Source organism: Suncus etruscus, chromosome 2 (genome assembly GCF_024139225.1).
Source record: "Suncus etruscus isolate mSunEtr1 chromosome 2, mSunEtr1.pri.cur, whole genome shotgun sequence".
Taxonomy (NCBI): domain Eukaryota; kingdom Metazoa; phylum Chordata; class Mammalia; order Eulipotyphla; family Soricidae; genus Suncus; species Suncus etruscus.
In genome coordinates, this window is record NC_064849.1 from 119028221 (window position 1) to 119051688 (window position 23468).

The 23468-nt window shown below is 39.3% G+C and overlaps 1 protein-coding gene across 1 annotated transcript in view; it reads right to left on the bottom strand.

The window, feature by feature from the left end:
- DEPDC1B (DEP domain containing 1B) overlaps positions 1 to 19304 on the bottom strand; it is a 63949-nt gene extending 44645 nt beyond the window's left edge. Inside the window, exons 1-2 of the mRNA XM_049768791.1 lie at positions 19281 to 19304; positions 18890 to 19155 (exon numbers count right to left, since the gene is read on the bottom strand). Of these exons, the coding sequence (XP_049624748.1) occupies positions 18890 to 19122 (233 nt within the window). The 5' untranslated portion in view covers positions 19123 to 19155; positions 19281 to 19304. The remainder of the gene's footprint in view (positions 1 to 18889; positions 19156 to 19280) is intronic.
- Positions 19305 to 23468: the final 4164 nt, after the last annotated feature.

Here is a 23468-nt window from a genome sequence, read left to right on the forward strand (position 1 = left end):
CCTCTTTGTTTCTGATCACTTTCTTGAGGTTGAATGCAATTTGGTCTGATATAAGAATGGCCGTCCCTGCTTTTTTTTTTTTTTTCCATTGGCCTGGATAATTGATTTTCATCCTTTTATTCTAAGCCTGTGCCTATCTTGTACTTGTAGGTGTGTTTCTTGTAGGCAGCAAAAATCTGGTTTATGTTTTCTAATCCAGTTCTCTATTATGTGTCTTTTAATGGGAGAGTTTAGTCCATTAACATTTAAAAAGATTATTGACAGAGAGGGCTGTTGTGCAGTTGTGTTGTTTAGGGTGGTTGTTACAATAGGGGGTTTGGATTGTGTAATTCCTCTCTGAGTAGGTCATTTAGGGTCGGTTTTGTTTGCGCAAATAGGGCAAGTTCATTTTTGTTTGAGAATGATTTTAGTCTTTTCTCCCATAAGAATGAGAGTTTTGCTGGATAGTGGACTCTAGGTTGAACGTTTCTTTCATTCAGTTGTTTAAATATGTCATTCCACTGTCTTCTTGCTTGAAGTATTTCATATGGGAGATCTGATTTAATTCTAATGTTCCTTCCTTTGTATGTGAGGTTTTTTTCTCCCTTATTGCTTTAAGTAGGTAGCCTTTCTCTTTGTTTCTTACCATTTGAATTACTATGTGTCTTGGAGTTGGTTTGTTAGGGTCTATTTTGTTGGGGACTCTTTTCACCTCCTGAATTTGCTCAGATGAGTCTTTCCAGAAGGTGGGAAAATTTTCCGCTATTATATCCCTGACTAATTGTTCTTCCCCTTTTCCTGTTTCCTCCCCTTCTGGTATACCTACAATTCTTAGATTATTTTTTGTCTTTGTTGATTAAATACTGGACTTTTACTTCCAGTGCTTTACCTTCTATTTCTTTGTTGGTTTTTTGTTGTCTTTTGTTTGCAGTTTATCTTTGAGTTATTCTATGTGATTCTCGAGCTGTGCGATTCTGCTCTTCTGGCTTTCTATGGTTTTACAAATTTCTTTTAATTTTGTTTGTATGGGATCTAACATATTTTGTAGAAATTATTGTTTAAATTGGTTCATTTGTTCATCTATTAATTTATTGTAATCTCTGGCCAGTGTGTCTTTCATTTTTTATAGCATGGCTTGGAATTCTATTCTCATGGCTGCTTTTAGGTCTTCCTTTCTTGGGTCTGTGAGTTTTGGTGGGCTTGGAAACTTGTTCTGATTTCTATCTCCCCTGTTGTTAATGTTTTCTTTGGTTTACCCATCTTTCTTTGCATTTATTGGCTTGGCTTGGAGTGCAGTGCCTTCAGGTTTCAGCCCGCTTTTGCCACCTGTGGTGTGAGGCTGGATCTCTTCTTGGGATGTGGCTCTACGTGAGTATGTTGGGTGATGTCACTGAGTTTTGGACCTTCCCTCATCCTCAGTCCAGCCTGACCAATCTCCACTCCCTTCAAGCCAGACAGTGCAGGTTCGCTCTCTGGCCTGTCCCAGGAGCTCAAGGTTCCCTTGAATAGCCGCCTTCCACCTGCTCCAGTCGGCGACCTCCTGCACTCACTCTGGCCTATCCCGGAAGCTCAAGGTTCCCTTGAATGCTGGCCCTGGTTTTTATTGTCTGAGTATTATCCTCATACTATGCTTTTCCTTTTTCTTATATTCCACACATGAGTGTGATGATTCTATGCCTGTCCCCCTCCTTCTCAGTTTACTTAGCATATCTCCATGTCTATCCATGAATAAGCAAATTTCATGACTTCTTTTTTCCTAAGGGTTGCATAGTACTGCACTGTAGATGTACCATAGTTTCTTTGTCCACTCGATTATTCTCAGGCACTTGGGTTGTTTCCTGATTCTGGCTATTATGAGTAGTGTTGCTGCCTATTCATATATAGGCAGTACTGATGCCTCTTCTGTATTGTGTTTCTGGTCTTCTAGGGTATATTCCCAAAAGCAGTATTGATTGGTTGAATGGAAGATCAATGCCTAGCTTTTTGAAGAATTCCCATATTGTTTTCACTAGTAGATATCCTCACTGCAGCGAGAGTCCCTTCTTCCCCTATCTGTGCCTGCATTGGTTGTTCTTGCTTGTTGTGATGTGTGCCAGTCTCTGTGGTGTAAGATAATATCTGGCTGCTGTTTTGCCTTGCATCTCCCTGATGATTAATGATGTGGAGCATTTTCACACCATTTGTATTTCTTCTTTGAGGAAGTTTCTGTTTTTCTCTTCTCCCCACTTTTGATGGGGTTTGATGTTCTTTTGTTGTTAAGTTCTACCAGTGCCTTGATATCATGTTTATTAATCCCTCTTCAGGTGGGTATTGTATTTATTCTCCCATTCTGTGGGACAGTCTTTGCATCCTGGTGACCATTTCTTTTGAGATGCAAAAGCTTCTTAGTTTAATGTAGTCCCATTTGTTTATCTTTGCTTCTACTTTCTTGGTCAGTGATGTTCCATATTTGAAGAGTTCTGCGTATGTCTTCTTCCTTCTACCTATGGGTTCTAGAGGGCTAGGAAGATAACCCCTCTCATCCAGAAGTTTATTAGACATGTATCCCAGAATGAAGAAGGATCATGCCAACTCCATTCCCTTTCCTTTTACTATTTGCAAGTGCTAACCCTGGCATTAAATCATTGCACATCTAATCCATCAGCACATTTCTTTTCAGGAAACATCAACCAGCAAGATCTTTTATGTTTGATGACTTTAAACCAATTCCAACAATGTAAGCATCATTACATATCAGACACAACTAGGTAATAGACACACATAATAACAAGTTCTTGTCCTCAAGATACTTATAGTCTAGCACTTGTTCCAGTAAATAAAGTCTTACTAAAATACAGTCATGTCCATACTTACATGGCTGAAAGCTACTTTCACTAGACAATTGCAATTTGACAGTTGCAACTGAAGCTCTCTGTATGAGCCACAAACATTACCATCTGGCCTTTCCAGAACAAGCTTGCTAATCCCCAATCAACTAGTACATTCAATTTTCACACTAAATTGTGGGAGACTTTGTTAACACTTCAGCCAAATGTGGATGACTAGTATATCTTCAAAGGAACTGTCAGCACCCTTACTTTACAAATGAAGACACTAAGGTTCAGAGAGTCTGCACAATTTGCCTGAGATCACAAAGGCAGAGTAACTGAGCACTGGGACTCGAGACCAGACAGGCTTCACTCCAAAACTGTGCTTTGAATCCATTACTTGGTCCACAATATATTCAACTCCGGCTCAGTTGATATGAGGAGGATTGAGTCCGTTTAACTCAAGTGTGATTATTGCTTAACTCCTTGCCAGTTAAAAAAAAATCTCACTAACCTTTGAACTTCTTTCTTAGGTAAAGTGGGGTATGGAGGTGCAGAATGAAAAAAGCAGATTATTCATGGCTTTATCTTCTACCACTCCCATTCTAATGACAACCAACAAAGACTTGCATCCTCCAAGGTCATTTCTAATGACTTCTTTTATATATGTTTTACCTTCACCTTGATTGACCTCTTTCCTCTTTGCTTGGTAAACACACAATACATTCTGACTCAAGGGTAACCTCAGAAATCAAATAAGCAGCTGTTAGCTCCTTACTCCTACAGAACTGAATTTACATCCCAATTAAGTGCTTGTGATAACAAATTTTGATCTATGTGTCTTATAGTTTATAGCTATAGTTTATAACACTTATATCCTAACCCTAACCCTATATCCAAAGAAAACAACACTGCGTGTGTGTGTGTGTGTGTGTGTGTGTGTGTGTGTGTGTGTGTATTAGATATTCCTAATGGCTAGAAAAGGAAAACAAGCAAGAAAGGAAGGACAGAAAGAAGAATTGAGTTAATCTATAAAATACTAATCCCAGAACACTGAACAGCATTGAACACTGAATAGAAGGTCAGGTCATAATTAGATAAGAATTACTTTTGCCAATAGAAGGGGGAACCCCAATCTATGTCTAAGAGATCTAAGGACCACTCCCAGCAGTATTCAGGCTCATTAGGCCAGATGGTTTGGTGCTCAGCCTAGACATGGTATACTACTCAGCTTGGTAGTACATGGGCCGTCATAGATTTAAGCAGCAGTGTGGAGGACATATGGTACTGGGATTTGAACAGTGGCCCTGACAAAATTAAACAACTGGTAAAATACTAACTAGACACCAGTTGCATTAAATTACTTAAGTAGATTTTGCTGTATGTTATATAAAACATTCATCTGGTCTCTCTTACTCTGCAAGTTTATCAACTCCTCAGATTCAGAGAATGGAACAATCCATTTTTTAAAGACTGATCAATCAATCCTAATAGCTACATCTCAAAACAAGTTCCTTTAAGATTAAACGAAATAGCTGATTGATGCCTACAATGATCCATATTAATTTGTTCTGAGGATGACAGTTTTTGAAAACTACTGTTGAATCTATGGCTTCTGGTCAAAAGTGCTTTCTTTCTCTCCTGCCAAAATGGGACACTCAGCCATGCTACTGATTGTTCTGAACTCCCTCACTCCATTTTCTGTTTTGTTTCTGTGGGAAAGTCAGGGTTCAAATCCTGGACTTCATACAAGCAAAGCATGTGTTTTACCACTGAGTTTCATCTCTACTCTCTGTTCCACTCCTCACTCAGAATAAATAAGCATCCTAAATTCGTAGAAAAGAATTATCAATAAAAATTAAAGAAAATAGGAGCTGGGAAGTGGCGCTAGAGGTAAGGTGTCTGCCTTGCAAGCGCTAGCGTAGGACGAACCATGGTTCGATCCCCTGGAGTCCCATATGGTCTCCCCAAGCCAGGGGCAATTTCTGAGTGCATAGCCAGGAGTAACCCCTGAGCATCAAACGGGTGTGGCCCAAAAACCAAAAAAAAGAAAGAAAGAAAGAAAGAAAGAAAGAAAGAAAGAAAGAAAGAAAGAAAGAAAGAAAGAAAGAAAGAAAGAAAGAAAGAAAGAAAGAAAGAAAGAAAGAAAGAAAGAAAGAAAGAAAGAAAGAAAGAAAGAAAGAAAGAAAGAAAGAAAGAAAGAAAGAAAGAAAGAAAGAAAGAAAATAGAACATCAAGGTAAAGTCAGTGAAGCCCAAATAGTTAAAACATATATCTTTTAGTTGTTTTATTTATAAAACAAGATAATATAGAAAAAACCTACAGAATATAAAACATAGAAACTACTACTATAAAAACAAAGATGAGAATAAAGATAAATCATGAATTTTAAAAGTTCAATGAGTCACCAAATATCCTCAAAAAAAGAGATTACTGAGGACAGAAGCTGGTTTGCTTTAAGATTGCAAGTGCCATGTGCATAAAACCCAACTCTTGCAGCTCTATTTCTAAAGTCACTCCAATCCCTAGTGACACAATGGTTCCTAGACAAACACACACACACACACACACACACACACAACCCAATTTGCAGAGTCTGAAGTAGGTAGAGGCATGTGACCTGCACAAAACAACACAACTAAGATAAAAAGAGTTGTGTGAGCACTATGAAGAGTATGACCCTTGGCAAGCACTGCAACTCAAGGAAGACAAAGCCCTACTAAGCATCATTACCAAATGTTATCAGTCTCATTGAGAGCACATATTTATGTGAGAATCACAACCAAGCTTGATTAAGAGCCTGGATTCTCACAACCAAGGGAAGAGAAAGGGGAAAATGGAAGGGAGATGTAGAGAAGATGATACAAAACAAAAGCACAGCTGTACCCTAGAGTTGCTTCTAGTGAATCAGGTCACTCTTTCTCGGAGCTGGATATCTCTGGTATTATTTATACCCAAAGGTGGCTGAGAGAATGAAGCCTCAGTATGTGTTAAACTGAATTGCCTCAGGCCTGGGGTCACAGAAAACCAGCCTAGCACTAATCTCCCCATCAAAATCTACCATGAGGCTGAGGTGGTCCAAATCCATCTGATTTTCTGACAGCATAATCGCCCAGCTTTCAGGAAATCAAAATACAAAACCCAATTCCTGCACTAATCCCAAGGTCAGAGATCACACCAATCTTGCTCCCATTACAGATACCACGGTAGTCTCTGTTTGACTTACTGATTGTGGAAATCATTTCTGTCTAATTCAACCAGAGAAGAACTAAAATTTCCTCAAATGAATCACAAAATCAAGAGGAAAACTGGAGAAACATGATCAGACAAGACAAAAACAAAAAGGCTAGGACAAGGAGGCCACATCATAGCATAAACCACAAGTGACCACCTAATAAAAAAGCCACAGGGCCAAGTCCTCCAGGTCCCTTTGCCTCTACCTAATTCAGACTCTGCAACCACCACTTATGATCCTTTGATGTCTCTTCCTTTTTGCATCCCTCACTCAGTATTTAAGCCCAAACAGGAACAAACTCGCTGCATGGGTAGGACATGGCACCCTATCTTGTCCTGTGAGTATCTCACCTATTGGGTTTCCATGTGGGGGACAAGGCCTACAGATTCCCAAGGTTCACACAATTCCACAAAATAGAGTCTAGAAAGACTGGCAGTAGGATAAATCAAATACCCCAATATCATTTCCCCACATGATAACATCCCACATGATGACTCTGCAGCCTGGACATTCGTGCTAGACCCTCATGAAAGGACAGGTACAGAGAGTCTCAGACAGGAACACAACTCCAGAGGCTCCAAACTCCAGGAGATGTTAAATAAAAACAAAGTCAGCCCAAAGAACTAGATGATGTGGAGGCCGGAGCAATAAGCACAGTGGGTAGGATGTTTGCCTTGCATGTGGCCAACCCAGATAGGTTCATTACCTGGAATCCCATCTTGGGACCATCCCGAGCCAGCCAGGAGTGACAGAGCCAGAAGTAACCCCTGTGCACTGCTGGATGTGGTGCAAAGCAAACAAACAAACAAAAAATAATAATAAAATAAACAGGCTGCCAAAGACCCAGATGATACATCTCAAGAATCACATGGCATTGTGGATAACATTTATCTTGTGACAAACTAGAGTCACTTTCCAAGTCTCAATAAAAGAAAAAAAAACATTAATTTTCTAAATAAAAATAATATCTTCAGAGCACTGAACAACACACCTTAAAAGATCAAATTTCCAGCTGAATTCTCTTTATGGCCTCTCTTACAACTGCTCCATTGGACACGACAGAGGTTTGGTATAAGCAGGAAATTTGGTATATGCAGGAAGTGTGAGAACTGCAGGGGTTGGCTCCTTCTAAAGTCTTTCAGGCTCAACTTTTAAAATAACTGTATTAGAAGCTAATAGCTCTAGATTACTCTGAGGCAGGGAACTGGGGAGAGAGTGTTTATTTTCTATATTGTATTCAGTTTAATATTTATTCCAAATGTACTGCTACAGCTCCCTATTTTAGTTTATCATTAAGCAAAAATTGGGAAATACTTTTTTTTTTTTTTTTTTTTTTTTTGGTTTTTGGATCACACCCGGCAGCACTCAGGGGTTACTCCTGGCTCTATGCTCAGAAATCGCCCCTGGCAGGCACCACTTGGGATGCCAGGATTAGAACCACCGTCCTTCTGCATGAAAGGCAAATGCCTTACCTCCATGCTATCTCTCCAGCCCCCAAGAATTGGGAAATACTTTTACTCCCCCTCTTCCTCAGATGTTGATGCTGGTCTGGAAAAACAGGTGACAAGCTGTGGGACCGGAGTGGTAGGCCAAGCGATAAGGCATCTGCCTTGCCCACGTTAGCCTAGGACGGACCTTGGTTCAATTCCCCAGCGTCCCACGTGGTTCCCTAAGCCAGGAGCAATTTCTCATAGTCAGGAGTAACCCCTGAGCATCATCAGATGTGGCCCAAAAAAAACAAAAAAACAAAACATAAAAAACAGGTGACGAATTGAATTCTCCCTGGCATTCAAACAATACTTTAAACCTTTTACTAGGCTAATTTATTTAAAAATAAAAATTAGAGCAATAAATACTCAGTGTATAAAACTAAGTAGAGAGAAATAAATTATGCTGATTTTAAGTGCTTTAGACAGAAATAATTGCTAATAATATTATGAATTTTTTTAGACTTTATACTGGAAAAAACAAAAACAAAGCATTTCTATCAAACTCTTTCCCCCATTCCATTTCTATAAAGTACTTGAGAATTATTTATCTTTTTCTCATAAAGGAAAAATTGAAATTTACATTTAAATAAAAATAATAATTTTTAAGATAACTGTGGAAAAGTTTTCAAGGTTTTATACAGGTCCAAAGTCTGAATTGCTCGGGAAAGATGCGATAGAAGAGACAATTTTCTCACTGAAACCCAACCACAATCATGTTTGTAACCAAGGTGTTTAAATAAAATATTATTTAAAAAAAGAAGAAGAAGAGACAATTTTCTCTCCATATACTTACTCTATTGTATTGCATATAGTCTATTGGAGCAATGTAAGAGTATATTCTTCCACTCAAAAAAGAAAAATGAAGAAACACACTATGCAAAACAAATATGGGAACCCATAAACTAGCAGTTTAACAGCTCTAATTTAGTCTTTGCTAGAGATTTGTTTTGGTTAATTGAGAAGTTTTGATATTTCTCAGTCAACTAACTGGGCTGGCAGTATTGCATCCTCATGCCCTGAACTGAACTGCCAGCCAGGCCTTCAGTGCTGCTGAGGTCCTACTGCCATGCAGGGGCTTACCTGGGCAACCTGAACAGTGTTCAGAGCCCTCATCAGGGCCACATCCTGGAATGCTCATGCTCAAGGATCATGCTATACCAGGGACTAACCACGGTCAACTGCAATGCAAGGCATGTACTTAAGTTGATGGACAATAGCTCTGGCTTCCCATTTTGGTTAAATAACTAGTACTGCTTTAGCTCTCTACTACCTGTCATTTTCGTATACATGAATATTTGTATCTCCAAAATTACTGCAAGTCAGGAAGGGGAAAATCCATATTCTATTTCCTTTCATCTCCTTCAAGGCATTAGAGTGTAAAATACAATAGTAAGTATGCAACATCTGGAACAATGAAAGTTTGAAGTATAAAAGTAGTGCAAGGTTTAGTGTACCCCTGTAATAATAGAGTAGAAAGGCTAAGGCACTTTTATCATGCATGCAGCCAAGCAACACTGACAAATGTGGTTCCAAAATTTAAAAAGTAAAAAAAGAACTAAACAGGATTTTGGGAAATCACTAAGAAACAAAGCAAATCCCACACTACTGTGCTTTAGAACAAAATCATAAAATGGCCACTAGAGGGAGCCTGTCGTCCATTTAGTTAAATAATTTCCTAAAACCCTTCAAAAGTTCAACAGTGTAGAAAAAGAAAATTTTACCAAGATCCAAAGAAAATGATTCAATGGCTATACACCTCAAAAAGTGTAAATTCATATTTTTCTAGAGGTTCAAATAGAGACTTTTCCAATTTCCAACACTAAAAAGTTCTTAGAGGCCATCAAGTTAGTTCAATGATTGGAGCTCCTGCTTAGATTGTGAATGTATTGAACCCTGCACCACGTGGTGCCCCAAATCAGCCAAGAGAGACCCTCTGAGCATCCAATAGAGGGAGAAAAAAATTATTAAATTAAAACTGATCTTTTTTCCCTGGAGTACAATTTTGTTTATTTAAACACATATATAAATTTATAAAATAAACACAATCAGGAAACAAAGCGTTTCATTATTATCCTTGCAAAAATCCTCCAAGGTTATACTTCCAATCTCCCTCAGTAAACTCAATTATCTACAGGTTTCCTTTATTCTCTTTTCAGTCTTTTTTTTTTTTATGACTGGGGTGATGTGGCTAGCTTTGGGCATAGGCAATATCAAATGTTGATCCACTTACTACTTAAGAATTATTGGGATGTGGGCCCGGAGAGATAGCACAGCGGCGTTTGCCTTGCAAGCAGCCAATCCAGGACCAAAGGTGATTGGTTCAAATCCCGGTGTCCCATAGTCCCATATGGTCTCCCCCCCCCCCCCCCCCCCCCCCCCGTGCCTGCCAGCAGGAGCTATTTCTGAGCAGACAGCCAGGAGTAACCCCTGAGCATCGCCGGGTGTGGCCCAAAAAACTAAACAAAAACAAAACAAAAAAAGAATTATTGGGTTGTTTTTAAATTGCTGGCCAGTGGCTTTTTTCCACCACTGACAGAGCTGCTATAAATATACACTACAGGTTTTATGTGAACCAAAGTTTTCATTTATCAGGCTTAACATCCAAGAGCTAGAATGCTAAGCCTGAGCAGTATGCAAGGTTTATGATTAACATGGAAGAAACTGCCAAAAATAAACCAACCTGCCCAAGAGTTTTCCAAAGTGACTAATAAGCTCTCCACCAGCAAGGATGAAATATCCTATGGCTCTGCAGCCATCTACTTCAACTAATATCTAGTTATTGCTACTATCAATATTTTTATGTTAAACATTCTAACAGGTAAGTAAAGGTATCTCATCATAGTACTTATTCGCTTTTCCAGCTAGGGATGCTACATCTTTTTAAGGACATACTTGATATCCTTCTGTTTTTATAACACTATATCTAAGTGAAGTCATGCAGTGATTGTGCTTGTCTTTGTCCAACTGAGTCATTTTCCTAGATATTATGCCTTCTAGGTCCCTACATGTTGTTGCATAGAGCAATATTTCACCTGAATGTAAACTTCAGAACAATAAATACAACACTGTATGTGTGACCTGCAAATATTTGCTCCTCATCTGAAGATTGCACTCTCATCCTCTTAATATCTTTCACAGAGCAAAAGTTTTGATTTTTATTAAGTCAAATTTATCATGAGTTTTCTTTTAATGAATCATGTTTTGGTATTATGTCTAAGGACTCTGCCTAATCACAGGGCATAAAGGTTTTCTACATTTTTCTAAAGCTTTTATGGTTTTATATTTAAATCCATGATTCTGCTTCTAATCTGTTTTATTTTTAAAAGTTTATTACTTTAAACACTGCAATTTACAAAGTTGCTCATAATACAGCTGTTTTGGGCACCAAAGTTCCAACACCTATCCCACCACCAGTGTAACATTCCTTCCACTGTTATCCCATTTCCCACCTACCCCCAAGCTGAACCCGATGGCAAGCACAAGACAATTTACTTTATATTGCTGTTACAACTAAATGATAATGAAATTATAGAGGAAAAAAACTTCACTAAAGAAAATTTGTGAAAAGTGTGATATCTCACAATAAAGTGAGTAGTTTGAAGGTTTACTAAGATGTTTTTTGCTAGTTGAGTATTCTGTGTTATTGGTTTTATTTTTAACCTTGGATGGCTTCTATGATAATTTCATATCCAATTTGGTGCAATCCTACTATGGCGTCAATTCGGAGGTGTCATGAAGTTGTGGTCCAGAAATTCTAGGACCTGTGGAGGTAGAACAATGGGGTGACATGGTGATGGCTATGGGACATGTGTTTGGCTGACAGGGCTTCTGGGCAGACGACCTGCCCTCACTCCATGAAAACTCCAGAGCTTTCAGCCCCAAAACTGACATACCGTATTTTCCTGCATTATAAGATGACTTTTGAAACAAAAAAAAAGTCAACCGAAAATCGGGGGGTCGTCTTATACGCCGAGTATATCCCGAAAAATGTTTCATATGCCGCTAAACGAAAATTGTCTGCATATTGCCACAAAACGAATTTTCCAACTTGATCCTGCACCAATCACTGCAAGGCTGCTTCAGACCGCCTCTCTAACTCAGCCAATCCGAGCAGGCTTTTTATGCATGCAAATTAGACAATGTTCTTCCCCGAATCTACACTGTCAAAAGCCTGCTCAGATTGGCCAGAGTCAGAGAGGAAGTCTATTACAGTATAACCTTTGAACCTTTGCTTGTTGTGATTGGCTCACTGTGGTACATACAGTTGCAGCACAGGAACGTTCTGTCTGATACAGCGAATATAGGCCTAAACCTATGTTTTAACTGCAAAATTAGGGGGTCGTCTTATACGCCCATTCGTCTTATACGCAGGCAAATATGGTTCCTGCCATTTTGGTTAGTTTGGTGTCTGCCAAGATTTAGCTGTGAAGTGGTGAAGTTGGGCACTGGCATGGGGGGAGGGGACAACTGTAGGATGTGGGTGCAGCTTCCAAAGCTTCCAAAGGGCAGAGACTTGACCTGCTCCCTTCCTAGGGGCACCCCAGAGTTTTCAGCTGAGATCAATGTACCTATGAGTCTATGGAGCTTGTTGATGAAATGACAGGGCAGTGGCTATGGGATGTGGGTGTGACATGAATTGCCTTATTTAAATAAAATATGGAGCTTAGGTTTAGTTTTTTTCACTTTTGTCAAATACAAATTGATATCCAATTGTTTCAACACATTTGCTGAAAGAATTTATTTTTCTTTAAATTGCTTTTCACATTTGTCAAATTTTAATTGGTTATTTGGGCTTCTGGACTTCAACAATGCCACTGATCTAAGTGTCTATCCCTTCAGCCTGCATCATTGAGATTTTATTTAGCAAGCAGTAAAACCAGACTGTTTTATTACTATGCCTTTTTATTAATTAAGAACTATGAAAATTCACCTGAAAATTAAATAATGCTATAATGCAATTACTTTATGTGTAATGTGTAATGTTATAATGTAGTTACTTTAATTAAAAGAAGATTTTAAAGGACTGAGAAAACAGTGACATTACTCAATAAAACAGACATCACTAGTTTCAATCACCAGTCTGCAGGTATAAGAAGGCTGAACATCACTGATTTACATTTTGAGATATTTTGTATGCTAAATCATAAAATACATTAAAATTAACAAAGACAAAACATTCCATGCTTTAAATTTAAGAATATATTCAGACAATAAGAGAAACAAAAGCAAAAATAAACAAAAAGGATTAAATCAAAATAAAAGGCTTTCGCACACTCAAAAAAAAGTATCATTAAAACAAATGGACAGGCTCAGAGTGATAACACAGCAGTAGGTCAGTAAAGTGTTTGCCTTACATGCTACAGGTCTGGGACGGACCCAGATTCAATCCCTGGCATCCCATATGATCTCCCCAAGCCAGCCAGGAGCATTTTTCTGAACACAGTGCCAGGAGTAAGCCCTGAGCACTGCTGGGTTGTGGTCCAATAAAAAAGCAAACAAAAACAAAGGACAGCAAACTGAACAGAAGAACACATTCACACACCATAAACATGGTTATATATCCAGTATAAATATAAGAATACAAAACTAAGCAATAAGAAAGCAAACCAAACCAGTGAAAAATGGGGTAAACAGCTGAACAGCTGCTTCATGAAAGAGGGCAAACAGACACATAAGAAAATGCTTTTTCATTTATTATCTGTAATATCTTTATCTTTATAATTTATGATTATGTAAATCAAAGCTACAATAACTTAACATCTCACATACGTGAGAATGCCTCATATCAGTGAGACCAGAAACAACTAATGCCAGGAAGGATGTGGAGGAAAAGGATCCCTTCCACCCTGTTGGCAATAAACTGGTTCAGCCTCTAAAGAACCCTCTAAAAAAGTTCAGCCTTAGAGACTGAACCTTAATATCAAAGTTTTTCAAGATATCAAAACTAGGGGCCAGCGCAGTGGCGCTAAAGGTAAGGTGTCTGCCTTGCCAGCACTAGCCTAGGACATACCGCAGTTCAATCCCCCCGACCTCCCATATGGTGCCCCAAGCCAGGAGCAACTTCTGAGCGCATAGCCAGGAGTAACCCCTGATCGTCACCGGGTGTGGCCCAAAAACAAAAACAAACAAACAAACAAAAAAAAACCTGATCTACCATACAATCCAACAATTCCAATCCTAGATATCAAAAGACACAAATACTGATTTGAAAAATGCATGACCTCCTCCTTTATTTATTGCTCAATGAAAAATAGCCAGATATGAAAATAAACCAAATAAGGCAAATGAAAACAACTTGGATACTGACTGCAGAACTGAGATTACTAGGAGGAAAATGAAGAAGGTGCTAAAAGGTTCAAGGGATGCAATGCATTGTAATGAAGATATACTGGTACTTTGGTGGTTGGAATGGTGAAATGGTAATATACATTTCAAGAGGCCTGAAACTATACTCTGAAAATGTATAATCTTGCAAACCAACACTACTAAAATCATTTCTTAATGACTTAATTTTTTTTTAATTTTAGACACTATGGCTTACAATACTGTTTTATGTGTCCGTGCACAACACATTCCTAGTACCACACCCTCTCCAAGAGTATCCATTTCCCTCCATCATTGTCCGTGTCTCCTTCTTCCTCTTCCTCACCTTGCTTCCTCCCCCTGTGGTAAGCTTTCTGCTAATGACCAGTTTAAAGTTTCTATTACCTTTAGGCGTTTATACCTCTACTTTATTTCTTTATATTCCACACCTGAGAGGGCTCATTCTGTATTTGTCCCTCTCCCTCTAATTTTGCTCAACATGATACCCTCCAGAACTATCCACAAAGAAGCAAGTTGCATGACTTCATCTTTTCTTATAGCTGTGTGGTATTCTATTGTGTAGTTAAGTCAGTTCTTGAACAGTTGTGTTTTTTTTCCAGATTGTGGCTATTATGAACAGCACTGCAATGAACACAGGAGAGAAAATGTTATTTCTAAATAGTTTTGGAGCTCTATTTCTAGATGCCTAGAAGTAGAATAGCTGAGTCATGTGAAAGCTCACTTTCTAGTTTTCTGTTTATTTTTGTTTTGGGACCACATCAATGGTGCTAAGGATGTACTCCCAGCTCTACATTCAGGAATCACTCCTGGCAGGCAGGCAGGCTCAGGGAACCATATGAGAGGCCGGGAATGGAACTCAGGTTGGCTGTAAATAATTGGTTGTACTATAGCTCCAGCCCCACATTTTCTAGTTTTTTGAGAAGCATCCATATTGCTTATCTAAAAGGCTGGATCAAATGATACTCCCACGAGCAGTGAATGACAGAATTGTTTTTGTTTCTTGTGATATATGACAATCTCACTGGTGTAAAATGGTATCTCAATGTTGTTTTAATTTGCATTTCCCTGATGATAGCGAAGCAGAGAATTTTTTTATATACCATTTGGCCATCTAAGTCTTCTTTGAAGAAGCTGCTCTCTTTTCATCTTTTCCCCCATTTTTTGATATGGTTGTTTGTTTTTTCTACCAGTGTTTTATCTATCTTTAAAAAATAGCCCTTTATTAGATATGTGGTAGGCAAATATTTTCACCTAGTCTATGGGGTGTGTTTTTATTTTGTTCATCATTTCTTTTGTACTGCAAAAGCTTCTTAGTTTGATGTAGTCCCATTAATTATCTGTTTCCATTTCTTTGGTCAATGGCATTGAATCCTTGATGATGCCTCTAGTTTCAATGTCATGAAGTGTTCTGTTTCCTCAACAAAATCTCTGAATCAATGCCTTCATATTTCATGTAGTTTACTCTACTTCACAGTCCCATAAAACTATACATAACATGCTATTTTATATATATAAGCCATTTATGTTTACCTTATCACCACTGAGAACTTTTAAATTACAGTTGATCATTTGATGTGTACTAAATAGTTCTAACTGGAATTCTATAAATTCTATATCATATAAATATGTGTCAAATGTACAAATATTTCTTGTTTATTATTATGTATGTTTACTAGTAACACTCACCCATCAGCTTGCTTTTATCAGCTAAGTCAACCTCACATGGTGGAAATGGAAGCAGTCTGACAAATCCCAAGAATATAGGCTTTGGGCCCGGAGAGATAGCACAGCAGTGTTTGCCTTGCAAGCAGCCAATCCAGGACCAAAGGTGGTTGGTTCGAATCCCGGTGTCCCATATGGTCCCCCGAGCCTGCCAGGAGCTATTTCTGAGCAGACAGCCAGGAGTAACCCCTGAGCACCGCCGGGTGTGGCCAAAAAAAAAAAGAATATAGGCTTTGGAGATAAGAGACCACTTAAATCCTGGTTCCTCTGCCACTGGTTGAGTTACCTAGATAAAACTAGTAACTTATTATTTCCTAATTAGCATTTATTATTTCCTAATCTTTAAAAAGTAGGATAATAATGTTACTTGAATAGAAAACAAAAATAGATGACAAGTTTGGCAAATCAGATACTCAAAATTTTGTTTCCTTCTCAGCAAGAATTCTTTCCTTTTCTTTTCAAAATAGTACAATTGTGCAATATATATATATATATATATATGTACACACACATGCATATATATATGTGTGTGTGTATATATATATATATATATATATATGCAGCATTGTTAAGAGATCATGTTTTGTTTCTGTTATTCATTTTTGGTTTTGTTTTTTTTCAGGGGCCACATCTGGCAGCACTCAGGACTTACTCCTGGTTCAGGGCTCAGAAAATACCCCTATAGGTTCAAGGGACCATATGGGGAGCCAGGAATCAACTAAGATAGCTGCATATAAGGCAAATACCCTACCCACTATATTATTGCTCTGGCTCCTGGATTTTTCTTTTGTTTTCTTTTGTTTTGTTTTTAACAACAGTACAATCAGCAAGAATTCTTGGTGGTTTGTTCCAGTCTTTATGGTAAAAGTTCCTCTTTTATAAAGTTTGATATTTATGTTCCAGAATTTTCCACCTTAGGGACTCTTCATTTTGCTAACTGCCTCTAACTCCCAATATGCTTTCTCTATAAATAGATGGCTGTGCAATTCAACTACAAAAAGCAGTTGGAAACAACAGGAAGGGCAGTGCTCCCACCTTCCCTGAAGCACAGATGGGAGCCTTGAGGCTCCCCTACACCAGAAGCTACACCAGAAGCTATACGAGTCGAAGCAACAGCTGCCTTACACTCTTAACTCCCTCTCAATTCGAGGCACATGCTCCTTAGCAAATAATTTCTATGTCTAAATAATTTCTACCTAGATTAATCTGAGAAATTGGCAAATTTCCATGGTTAATTTGCAGAACTTCCACTTAGGAAAGCAGGAAGCTATGAGTTTTCAGGTAGTGAATGACGAAAGAAAATAACTGTCTCCTATACAATATTCTACATAGAATGTAGAAGGGTGGGGTAAAAGGAAGAATTACTATTTAATAAATACATTTCATTTGTCTTCATTTATCTACTTCTGTAAGGGGCATATGTGAATAGTCTTTATGGTAAAAATGAACATAGTCTGACAGCCAATGTTGGATGATCAGCTCCTAAAGCATGTCCCCATTTCACTCTCCTGAGGACCCTTGAAGTCTCAGGGGGCTCTGCAGGAGGTAGCCAATTTAAGGTCCACAGCAGAACAGATTGGAAGTTACTTGTGCAAAGAATCGTTCAGAAATGTTTTAGTCAAAATATGATGGGATACAAGTGATTAGAGTTTCCCAGAGAAACAGATACTTAAGGATATCCAATAAAGTGTAGCATGTGAAACTAGAGTTAGAGTTTCCACTGCTGAACACTAATAAGCACTCTAGGTTTCTGAACAAAGGTTACCTGAGACCCTAATTAAAAGCTGCAAAGTCAGAAATAACTGTCAAACAGAGACAATTAACTGCTCAAATAATAACTGTGACATATAGAAACTGGTAATTGCTGGTGAGAGTCCATGAGACAAGAGTTTAAACATACAGCACAGTCTAGTCTTAGCTTTACTAATACTAATATTAATTAATATTAATTAGCCTGGCTAATACTGGCAATCACCCTCTCAGCTCTTCTGTTTTCAGCACTTAGACCAAGGAGCCAAGAAGCCATTCAAGGAAAACTCAGGTTTCTTCTGTCCAATACCAAGTGTCCAGTTATCTAAAACAGCCCTCACTGAATGTGTCAAAAGAGCATTCCTTACATTTTTGTAGTAGCTGAAGAAATAAACATTATAACTCCAAACTCTCCATTTCCTTCATTTGGGGGATGAGGGAGTGAGAGTGTTTAGAGCCACACAGGCAGAGGTCAGGGCTTACTCCTGACTGAGCTCAGAGATCATGCCTGGAACTGCTCAGGGCGACCATATGTGTACAAAAACCAGCCAATTACAAAGCAAGATCCTTAGCAAACGCACACACACACCATTTGTTTTTTTCATCCTCATATTCTTTGTACTTTACTTGGCCTCTCTTCAACTCAACAACTCCTCCTTTCTGCACACATGTGACTTTATTTCTCTTCCCATTTCCTTATTCCGTATTCCCCTTTCTTAAATCTTAGACAGGCACCTTCATCTCTAAGAATAAAACAGCCTAACATGCAAAAACAAAAAGTTAACAAGAAAGTAAACAAGCAGAGAAATATCTGTTTTTCCTAAAATTCTCTAGAGGTTAAGAGATAAACCATAAGAGAGCAGTAAAATGTGAGCAGAAATGAGGAAAAGCAGACACACATTGCTGGAATTGAGATGAGAAATCAGAAACTTCTATCACAACTTATCTTATGGGCTCCAAGCTCTGCTTAGAAACAAAACACACTCTATGACTGACCTAAACATGCATCTTGTTGTTACTAAAAAAGGCCCAAACCAGAACTGCAATTTCACTCTTGCATGTTCTCTAGACAGGGTCTGGAGGAACAGCTGGAAGGGCTTCATTACACATTTTGCACGCAGGGACCCAGATTCAATCTGTACTATCAACAGTCACCCAAACACTGCTGGGAGTGACCCCAAGCACAGAGCCCAGAGTAGCTTCTAAGCACGACCAGGAGTGGCCCTGATACCAAAACCACAACTAATTCTTAATGGCTTGAAAAATTCCCTACTGAAAAGTCACAGCAATTCAAGACTGCTCAGTGATGCTGTGTGGTGTGGTACCAAGAATCATCGCAATCCATGTCATTAGAAGAAGCATTAAGTTCCTGACTCAACATAGGACAAGCAGAATTTCACTTTACTAGACACGGTAAAGTCTTTCACACCAGGAACTTTCAACAATGGCCGTGGATCCAGCTCAGTAGCAGAGGACTTGACTCCAGAATCTGATGCCCTCAGCTTAATCTCCAACACCAAAAAAACACAAAATTCACAGATGGTGCCCAGATTCCTCAACTTCCCAGCTTACTTATCTGTTACCTGTACAACTGACGGTTGTCTTCAAAATCTTCCTGGCCCCACTTTCCCTTGATGTCTTCAATAACATGATTCTTGAGGAATTTTTTTAGCAGCTGAATTGTTTGTTTGCGGGTCACCTCCGGGCCAAAGTTCTGACTGCAGCGCAGCAGCTCATGCAACCAGTCCACGGCCTCCCCTGCTGTGAAGCAACGATCGTAACTTTTGAAACGGCAGCGATGTTTCCGCAATGGCATCCTAGTGCGAAATAGCTCGACTGTTTCATTCCACTAAAGGAAAAAAAAAAAAATAAGAGAGAAACACACTTGACTGAAAAGATTACTATTCCCACCATTGAAAGTAATGAAAGTAACTTTCTCTTTATTTTTTAGTTTGGCTGTCACATCAAAGGTACCTCAGGGGCTACTAGAAGCTCAGTGCTTTGGGGTGATTCCTGGCAGGGCTCGGGGATTATGCAGTGAATAGCAGGGATCAAACCCATCCTCCTGCATGCAAAGCATGTGCTCAGCCAGCTGAGCTATCTCTCCAGCCTTGATGCTTTCATGTAAATGGATGCTATATCTTATGGAGACTTGTAATACTGTTTACAAGTTTCACATTCTAAAGAAAAATAAACTTTTTAAAATGCATTGATTGGGGCCAAAGAGATAGTTCAGCAAGTAAGATGCTTTCAGGTTCAATCCCCAACACTACATACAGTGCCCCCCAATCACTGCTGGGAGTGATCCTTGAGAGCATATCAGTGTAATCCCTGGATGTGGCCCAAACACAATAATTATTGTAATAATAACAACAACAACACATGTATTCATTCCATTTATTATTGCCAAATAAATGTTGGCAATATTGTCTTCAACCTGTTCTATTATACAAATATGTGGAAGTTTTATATTTAAAATATATAAACAAAATTAATATTAAGGATAAGCTTTTTTTTTTTATTTTTATTGTGACCAAAGTGCATTACAAATCTTTCACTGCATCATGTATGGTACATAGTGACAATGAATGCGGGGCATTCCCACCACCCTCCGCCCCTGTTCCCAGTATGCATCCCATATCTCCCTCCTCTACCCCCCAGATTGCTAGTGCAACTGGTCTCCACTTTACAGCTTGTTGTAGATTGAGCATCTATTCCACCATCATTGGAGATAAAAGGACAAGAAAAAAGAGAGAAAAAAATTTGGTGACAACTACCAAAAAAAAGAAAGGAGAGAGAAAAAAAAGAAAAGAAAAATGGAAGAAAAAAGAAAAATAAATGAACCCATCAAATAAAAATAAAAATAAATCTCTAAATAATAACCACAAGAGTGAAAAAGGAAGAGAAAAGTGGAAGAAAAAAGAGAAAAAATAATAAAGTCAAAAGCTAAGAAATCAAAACAAAACAAGAAAAGTATGGGTGCTGGAGTGGTAGGGTTTGGCATTCCCCCACTTTTTTTTTTTTTTTTTTTTTTTTTTTTTGCATAGGCACAGTAAGCATTGGAGAAGAAAGGGAATTCCCGTGGCCTAAGAGATTCAGGTTTCTCCATCCTTGAAGTATACCATCATGGGATCAACCCATGGCTCCATATATACTCATTACCCCATCCCAAAGGCTTTTTTGTGATGCCAGGAAAGTTTCCCCTCGGTTGTGTGTGAGAAAATCAAGCCACTGTAGCTAGCGATCTTGATATTTGCGGGGGTTATAGGTCAGGGTCTAGGATAGAGTCTCTAGGTTCTAGAGGTTCCTATCCATTATTGTTGTTGTGTTCAGTCTTCTGTAACACTTGCTCCCTGTTTTCGTTCAGTTCCTAAGCCGAAGCCTAGGATATTATAGATCCAAAGGTTCTGCTCAGTCTCTGTTGTCCAAGTTGGACCTCTGCAATAAGACATCTTGTTGTTATTGTTGTTGTTGTTGTTGTTGTTTATGTGTCCTGGGCTACAGCCTAGGGTAGGGTTTTCCTTATTAGTCCCAAGGTAGGTTCTGTTCAGTCACGGTTGTCAAAGTCAGTTTTCTGTTGTTGGTGCTCTTATTTTTCACAGTTCAAAGAACGATATCTCTTCTCATTTCCATTTAGTGTTAGGTGATGTGATAGGAGAGCCTGGTCTTAGGTCAAGTTTTCCTTTCCTCGTTGTCATATCAAAACTGGCACAAGTTGGTGCCAGAGTAGTGTTATAAATCTCCCAATGGAGCTTAGTTCCTAGTGGTGTTGCCCGGAGCTGTATCATTTCTATGTCAGGGATCTGGAGTTTCGGGTTGTACTAACACTGTCCAATCTCCTGGGGACTGGTTGTATCCACATGACACATGTTCAGGATGGGAGGCATCCTTCTGCTATAAAAAGTGAGTTCTTATCCCTAGAAGATAAGATCTTGTTTCTGTGTCTATGGTTTCCCCTTTTTTTTACTGTGCCCATACAAAAACGTATGGTGTCATACTGTGTTGCTGGTGCTATTCTGGGTAAGGATGACAGGCTGCACACACAGGCTCTGTCCTCTGGTTTTGTTCTGAGCTTTTATCCCAGTCAAGGCTTTTTGTACCAAGCAGCACCAAAAATGGTAAGGATAAAGAAAAAATGTATATATTAAAATAGAACAAATAAATAAAACTGAGTTAAAAAGAAAAGATATTCGAATAAAACAAGTGGTGGAGGAGGCTACTTATATATTTAGGAATACACATCTTAAGATGTATTGTTATACAGGTATTGAGCTTCCATAGGCAATATAAGACTCCCAATTAAGTCTTTTGATATATTCTTGTGGGGAGTAAAAGCCAAGATACTTTTCGATTCACAGGCTTTGGAATTGAGTTTGAGAGATGCTTTGCTGCATTACGAGACCATATAGTGTGTTTGAGCTGGGAGTTTTGCTGAGGCCGATTCCTGTATGATGCAACAGTCCACAATTTGGTGGGGGTGAGAGGGGCCATCAAGCAATAGTCAGCAGGTGTGCTGGTTGTAGTTCTTTGCTGAACGGGGACCCAGAGGTTGTCTTTCACTGAGGAGCTGGAAGGTGGTCTGTTGGGGCAGGAGGTCAATCTTGGTGCCTACCGAGTTAGGAACTGAGGGTAAAGAGGGTTAAATTAGGGGAAGATAATGGATCAGGATTGGGAGATGAGGGGATAGAAGAGACAGAGGGTTAGGGGAGAGGTAATACATGACAGGGGCTATATACTATATACTATATATATATATATATATATATATATACACATACATATATACATACATATATATATATATATATATATATATATGAATTGTTTGTGATTTCGGCTTGGAGTCAGTACGGAAAGTCACGTCCATAAAGACTGACTTTTGAGTGTTATCCTCCAAAACTTTGGTATTCCGTTTCCTTTCCTAGGAACCGTCTAGAATAAAGAACATTTTTAGATAATGCTTAAAAAGTATATTTGCACCCGTGCGGTTATAAAAATGAGTATTAGTAAGAAAAGACACCGCTGCAGGGGGTCCAGTATGAATACGGGAAGAGTTTCCCTCCTCCTCCCTCCCCCCCAGAGCCAAGTTGCCAGACGTGGCCCTGAAGACCAGTTTGGCATGGGGGGGGATCTTGGTCTCCTGGACTAAGTGGTCAGCCCAGGAGGCCATTGGCCAGCTGTCTGCCCAGATTCCCAGCCATTCCCGTAGGAGAGGAGCAGGAATCCTGGCATGTGTGATTGTCTGGGTCCAACTGCAGCTTCCCTCTCCAGTATAAAAAAGCATGGGGGAGGAGTTTGCCTCCTCCCCAACCCCCCAGAGCTCAGATGCCAGCCCTGGCCTTGAAAGCCAGCCTAGTGTGGGAGGCTCTCAGTCCCCAGGACTAACTCGTCAGTCCTGTAAGCCTTTGGCCAGCTATCTGTCCAGATTCTCAGCCCATGCCAGTAGAAGAGGAGCAGTAATCCTAGCATGTGGGATCTTCTGGGTCCATCTGCAGCCTTCCTCTCCAGTTTGAAAAAGCATAGAATTGGAATTTCCCTCCTCCCCTCTCCCTCCAGAGCCCAGTTGCCAGACATGGCCCTGAAGACCAGTTTGGCATGGGGGAATCTCGGTCTCCTGGACTAAGTGGTCAGCCCAGGAGGCCATTGGCCAGCTGTCTGCCCAGATTCCCAGCCATACCCGTAGGAGAGGAGCAGGAATCCTGGCATGTGGATCATCTGGGTCCAGCTGCAGCCTCCCTCTCCAGTATGAAAAAGCATGGGGGAGGAGTTTGCTTCCTCCCCATCCCCCCAGAGCTTAGATGCCAGCCCTGGCCTTGAAAGCCAGCCTGGTGTGGGGGGCTCTCGGTCTCCAGGACTAACTGGTCAGTCCTGGAGGCCGTTGGCCAGCTGTCTGTCAAGGATAAGCTTAATATGAATCATTCATTTCTTGGAAACACATTTCTAATATAATTTATCTCATTTTCAAAATTTCTACTCTTTGTTGCATAAAATACACTGTATAAAAGAAAAAGAGACACACTATAGTACCACACTGATGACAAAACAGATCTAAAATCTGCAGAGTATTTTCCTCTTGAAAAAAAAATCTTAGCGATCCAAGCCTAGATTAAAGAGAAAGATTGTCTATGGTATTATTCCTAGAGCCCTTTCTAGAACATCTTT